Source organism: Tasmannia lanceolata, unplaced genomic scaffold, assembly GCF_043159265.1.
Source record: "Tasmannia lanceolata isolate RefF3 unplaced genomic scaffold, GAP_Taslan_0.1 ptg000002l, whole genome shotgun sequence".
Lineage (NCBI taxonomy): Eukaryota > Viridiplantae > Streptophyta > Magnoliopsida > Canellales > Winteraceae > Tasmannia > Tasmannia lanceolata.
Window position 1 is genome coordinate 39011691 of NW_027518679.1, and position 6293 is coordinate 39017983.

General features: G+C 39.0%; 1 protein-coding gene across 2 annotated transcripts; it reads right to left on the reverse strand.

The window, feature by feature from the left end:
* Positions 1-328: 328 nt before the first annotated feature.
* Positions 329-5053, reverse strand: LOC143884563 (uncharacterized). 2 transcript variants are annotated; one of them, XM_077388205.1, is made up of 4 exons: positions 4903-5053; positions 3630-3670; positions 2201-2677; positions 329-930 (listed from the first exon to the last, which is right to left on the reverse strand). In XM_077388205.1, exons 2-4 carry the CDS (start codon positions 3661-3663, stop codon positions 785-787), a joined length of 657 nt encoding a protein of 218 aa, XP_077244320.1. In that variant the 5' UTR covers positions 3664-3670; positions 4903-5053; the 3' UTR covers positions 329-784. The 2 variants fall into 2 exon arrangements, with proteins under 2 accessions (XP_077244320.1, XP_077244327.1); XM_077388212.1 differs by lacking the exon at positions 3630-3670 and having other exon boundaries at positions 330-930; positions 4903-5052.
* Positions 5054-6293: the final 1240 nt, after the last annotated feature.

Below are 6293 nucleotides of genomic sequence, written 5' to 3' on the forward strand. Positions count from 1 at the left end.
CTTCCAAATGAATGCTTTGGATCACCCCAACAATGTGGTCCCACGCTGTTTCTGCACTCAAGCGCAGATAAGCTTATCTAAGCTCGAGCAATTGATTCAGCCTCTACCCTCAAGCAGCTTCAATCATTAGTTGGATTGACCCTCTGCATTGATTCAACCTGCTTATCTGGAACGCTCTGTAGTATTTAAGTGTCCATATGGATTGACTTGAAACTAGAATGTTGGTTAATCGTCGTTTTCTAGGCAGTTGCTTGGATGGCTAGGATTATCACTTGCATGTGACTTTTAGGCTATTGTCATTTATATAAACAGAAATGGATCAACGACCCAGACTAACCAAAAGTGTATGTTTACTGAATGCAATTCACACAATTATGATTATTGAAACTGTTAAGATGCCGGTAGAAATTATTCAGATTATTGAAACTGTATGAGAGACACCATAAGAGTGGCCACTGTTTTCCAGATTATACATGGCCAGGCCTGTTGCTGTGGAAATGCCGTTACCAAATTCCAAATTCTTACTAAATTAGAAATTAATTTCACTTCCGCCATCCACAATACACAACTTGGAATCTTCTATTATGAGCAGAGATTGAGAGGGAGCAGAATAATCACTTCCACAATGCCCCTCACTAATTGTGCAATTTGTGGAATTCTCTGCACCGACATTATCGAAGCCAAGATTTACACTGTTCAGCATCTCAGATCTAGGTAACTGTTCATCAACTAGGCGCAATATGGTTCCTCAGCTGGAACCATTTTCCACCGAGAATCGTCCCCGTCAAAAAACTCCGAAACTAGGTCTTTGTTGGATGTTTCGATCAATAGCCCGCCTCTTGTTGGACAACGACTCCTGTTCGTTACCATCTACAACCCAATGGTGGGAAAGGTTTGATTCGATTCTCAAAGTAGTTTCGCAAATCCCATCTGCAAATAAGATTAGATTAAAATATGCTTATTTGAAACTGGATTCCAAAGATGCTTACTTAATACCAAGTGAATATTTTTAAAATTTAATGGTGGTTGGTTATTTGACAACTATAGCCCATGTGAGTAGGTTAAAAAACAGTTTGCGGGTAGATGGAAGCTTGTTGTGGTTCGGTCGAGTTTCAGATTTCCCGTCTTGAATTAGCCGTGGCTCAAGCGTCGCTATGGGAGAGCAACTTGGATTAGGTTCAACCCAAATTGACAGGTTCCAGCTGATTTTGGCTTGGGTGGGTAAAAGACAACCCGATTGGGTTATGCCTAAGGTCTTGGACAACTCGATCCAACTACGTCCACCTAATTTTTTTTTACTGCCATTTTTAAAATCTCAAAGTTATTTGTTTATATTTTTTTCAGTTGAAGCCGTAGGCGAATCCAAAACCAACCCTCCTCGATTTCAGAAATCAGGTCAGATGGGTTGGATTAGGGTTGGGAGATTTAGAGGCAGGTTGGGTTAAGATTGACCCTTCCAAACGTGAGGTTCAGAATAGGTAAGATTTGTATTGAGAAAATGCCCACCTTGGATAGGCTGAGTTAAGGTAATTGCCTTTATTGATGATAGTAAAAGTAGATTTTGCAGGCAAATCCTCTTTCAGAAATCGTGTCGTGCTGGAGCGTACGTGGTACATCAAAAGTTCCGCACTTGGTATGGTATTCGACCCAACAGCGGCCTCTTAAAAAAGTGGGCTGCCTTAGGATCAAATATCAAGGGTGGTATCTGCCTGCATGTTACTTCATGCTAGGGCACTATATAAAAACTCAAGTAATAAAACTTTTAAAGAAATGTACATTAATGCTAAACCTAAGAATATTAGGACCTAATGAACGCCTAATTAATGTTAATATTTACCAGAAAGATTAAATTCAAATAATCTTATCAATAAATAGAGACTAATGCACAGTGAATCCAAAGAGATCCTAATATTCTTTGCATTAGCATTATTGTACATTTGTTTAAAAGTTTTATTAATTGAGTTTTTATATGGTGCATAGCATGAAGTAACATGCAGGCGGTACCACCCAAGATATTTGATCCTAAGGCAGCCCACTTTCTTAGGAGGCCGCTGTTGGATCGAATAATAAGTGCAGAACTTTTGATGTACCGCCTATGCTACAACACCATATAATATCTCTTATAATTCAGATAATATTAAAAAATGAAGAAATCGATACTCCATCCACATATAAAGAGCAAAGAAGTTTAGACTCGTACCTCTTTTCCTAACATGAAATAACATGCGTAGTTCCTCGTCGAGATCGACATGCAACAGAAGGTTCTCTAGAGCCAATGGGTTGGTGGTATCGGTGGCAGTGGGCCCCATCATGAAAGAAATATCGGCCCCACCAACATCGACCTTAGCTGACACGGTTGAAGCAGAGTCTTCGGATGCCTCACCGCTCTTATCATTTCTATTAACGGAAACTAAAGCTGATGAAGCCTCACCGATCTTATTGTTGACATTAACAGAAACTAAAGCTGATGAAGGCTTCGAAACTAAATTTGGAAGAAGATCTCCACTGTTAATCACTTCCTCTGGCCTCCTCACTTCTTCTCTCTTTATCATCTCATGAATGGGATAATCCCATACGTTAATATCAAATACAACGGGAATCTTCGCCATCTTTTCAGCCTCCATGCCAACATGGTCAGACTTCCGACGACATTCCCCTCCCATCTCCTCCATGAAAACTACAAAGAACATAGAGAGAATAAAGTAGCTAAGGAATTAGAGTCAAGTACAAAAAAGGTTGTGAATATATAGGGAGAGAGACTGCCGGTGTGGCTTAGCAGATTCTGCCACGTAGGATCTCACTCTAGGTTAAAATCCATCTTCCTAATTTTTACTTTTTTAGCCCACTTTTAAGAGGCTGCTGTTAGATCGAATACCAAGTGCGGAAATTTTGATGAACCGCCTACGCTCCAACACCATATAATATCTCTTATAATTCAGATTAGGGGTGCAAGTTTGGCCCTGTGAGCCCTGACCCGCCCTGAGCCCGAACAGGGTCAGGGTTGGAAAATCTGACCCTGAGAGCGGGTTTGGGTACATTATTTTGGCCCTGACTCAAGGTCAGGTCAGGTCAGGTTTAGGGTTGATACCCCTGGCCGACCCGACCCCCTTTACACTTTACCCCGGCCCGCCTTGACCGACCCGACCCTGTTTACACTTTACCCGCGGCCCACCCTTGAGCCTTTCTGTTTTTCATTTCTCCATCAATTGGGTTTTGGTTATGTATTTATCACCAAAAATCATATATCAATTAGAATAATAGATTGTGTGGAAGTATTTTGATTTTTTACAATAAAACAGACCGAAAACAAGTAAAATTCCCCGGCTCGATCGGACCCAAGCAGGGCCAGCCCGGCCCTGCCCGGTCCAATCATGGTCGGCCCGGCCGAATTAGGGCCAATCAGGGCGGGCAAGGGTTGGGCTGAACCCTATAAGGCGGGCATTGGGTTGAGTATTTTCGGCCCTGACTCAGAGTCAAGGCCTTAAGGTAATGGCAGCTAGGGTTGGGCTAGGGTTTTGCAAAACCCGACCCAACCCGACCCTGTTGCAGCCCTAATTCAGATAATATTTAAAAACAAAGAAATCGATACTCCATCCACATATAAAGAGCAAAGAAGTTTAGACTCGTACCTCTTTTTCCTATATCACCCATTCCATTCAACATCTTAATCCTGTCAATTTATATACATATAAGCACAATGAAACAAGAAAAGCAACGGTATTTTCATTTCTTGTTTTGGTTACTTCTACCATTTCAGTTTTTCATTTCTTGTTTTGGTTACTTCTACATTTCAGTTTTACTCAAGCTCGTTTGTTAGAGCTTCCATTAACTAGTTATGGAGAAACAAAAGGGGTGGAGATAGGATTTACACTCATGCAAGCTTGCTTATAATGAAAAGTATCGGATGGCCATTCAAGCATATCTGCGTGTAATTAATTCTGAATTAAGGTAACCGTGTGGTGTGTGATGTTAAACAATTTAAGCTAAAGTCTGAATCTACACCGTGATGTGATGTGAGACTATTAGTGATGGGTTTCCTTTTCATAATTTAAAGGGAAATAATATGATTATACTTAATTTAGTAGGTTTGATACCATCATAAATTGAAGGTCCTTTCAGATAAAAATGGAACAAGGCTGGTTGGAATTACCTTTTTAAGTGGGTAAAAACAGATTTGCTAGGGACTTTCAAAGAACGGCATTTAGTGCCGCGCTGTTACATGAGACAGCGGCCACCTCAGAAGATATATATGAACAAGCCAAAATCTGCCGAAAAGTCAGCCTGTGTGGCTGCTCTCTCATGTAACAGCCAGCCGCGATGTCGTCTTTGTTGTGATCTGTTTTTCTAACTTCACTTCTTCCCAAAATCTCATGAGGTAAGTTATTTGTTGTCTAACCCAATAGAAGTATTGTTGCCGCATGCTTGAAACTTGAACTTTTTCAGTATTTTTTTTTTTTTTAAATGGTGAATCATATTAGAATGGACAGCCAAATAAAACAGATTACAAGATAAGAAACCAGAAACAGAAAAACAACAGAACTTATGAAAATGGTGAATCATATTAGAATGGACATGGCTTATCAAGGGGGAAAATAATCAACCAAATGAAAAATAAGAAATTTATGAAAAATTATTCTTATCATGACAATATGTTTCCGCACTTTCTAGAAAATTTTATGCAAAAGGCTATGGAGACTCTAACAAGCCCAGTTCCAATAAAAAGTAAAACAAAAGAATCAGAAGACAGACTTGAGAAAAACAGATTAAAAAACTGAATACACTCGGAAAAAAAAAACACACACACAATTTGAGAGAATAAAACCCAAATGGAAAATGGCCAGACTTAGTTGAATAGCTACCAAATAGATGAAAAATTCTAGAAAGGAAAGAATAAACCCTCACCTTCTTAAGATGACTCCGTCTCTTTTTCTTACTCATCTCTGCTATCTTGCCTCTCTTCTCTCTCAGCCCTATTGTGGAACAACAAGAGGAGGTGTCCTTTTATAATAATCCTAAGGGTAGTGATAACTCCACCCTGTTTTTTTCATTTTCACGATTTCTTGTTAGAGCTTCAATTAACTAGTGGCCATTCAAGCATATCTGAATGTAATTAATTCTGAATTAAGGTAACCGTGTGGTGTGTGATGTTAAACAATTTAAGCTAAAGTCTGAATCTACACCGTGATGTGATGTGAAACTATTAGTGATGGGTTTCCTTTTCATAATTTAAAGGGAAATAATATGATTATACTTAATTTAGTAGGTTTGATACCATCATAAATTGAAGGTCCTTTCAGATAAAAATGGAACAAGGCTGGTTGGAATTACCTTTTTAAGTGCGTAAAAACAGATTTGCTAGGGACTTTCAAAGAACGGCATTTAGTGCCGCACTGTTACATGAGACAGCGGCCACCTCAGAAGATTTATATGAACAAGCCAAAATCTGCCGAAATAACAGGCAGCCGCGATGTCGTCTTTGTTGTGATCTGTTTTTCTAACTTCACTTCTTCCCAAAATCTCATGAGGTAAGTTATTTGTTGTCTAACCCAATAGAAGTATTGTTGCCCCATGCTTAAATATGCAAATGATGATTCACGTGAAAAAGAAAGTTCCAATAAAAAGTAAAACGAAAGAATCAGAAGACAGACTTGAGAAAAACAGATTAAAAAACTGAATACACTCGGAAAAAAAAAAAAACACACACACACAATTTGAGAGAATAAAACCCAAATGGAAAATGGCCAGACTTAGTTGAATAGCTACCAAATCGATGAAAAATTCTAGAAAGGAAAGAATAAACCCTCACCTTCTTAAGATGACTCCGTCTCTTTTTCTTACTCATCTCTGCTATCTTGCCTCTCTTCTCTCTCAGCCCTATTGTGGAACAACAAGAGGAGGTGTCCTTTTATAATAATCCTAAGGGTAGTGATAACTCCACCCTGTTTTTTTCATTTTCACGATTTCTTCTTATTGGGTGGAGATATAATAATGAGGCTTTTGCAAAAAAAATCCTAATACTTTGCTTTATTTGGAAAAAGAATCTTCTAGATTGACAATTCGGTAACAGCTGGAGTCATGACGTTTGAATTACCTTTACGTGGATAGACAATACGTGGACTGCCAAAAATAACCTTGTAAAAGGACCAAAATATCCATGACATTCAATGATAAGTTCCCATTTAAGGATGTGGGAATATCCCGGACGATTTTCAAAGATCTTAGAAAATCGTTTAGGAGAAGAAGATATCGAGAAGGGTTAGTAAAGGGGAAGGCTAGCTGATTTTTTGCCTCTG

What these genes read in the sequence shown, in the direction of transcription:
- LOC143884563 (XM_077388205.1), bottom strand. Translation starts at nt 3,663, where the DNA reads ATGTTGAATGGAATGGGTGATATAGGAAAAAGAG. An exon ending in GGGTGATATAGGAAAAAGAG is followed by an intron (nt 2,678 to 3,629) that starts GTACGAGTCTAA and finishes TGTTCTTTGTAG; the next exon opens with TTTTCATGGAGGAGATGGGA. An exon ending in ATTTCATGTTAGGAAAAGAG is followed by an intron (nt 931 to 2,200) that starts GTACGAGTCTAA and finishes TCTTATTTGCAG; the next exon opens with ATGGGATTTGCGAAACTACT.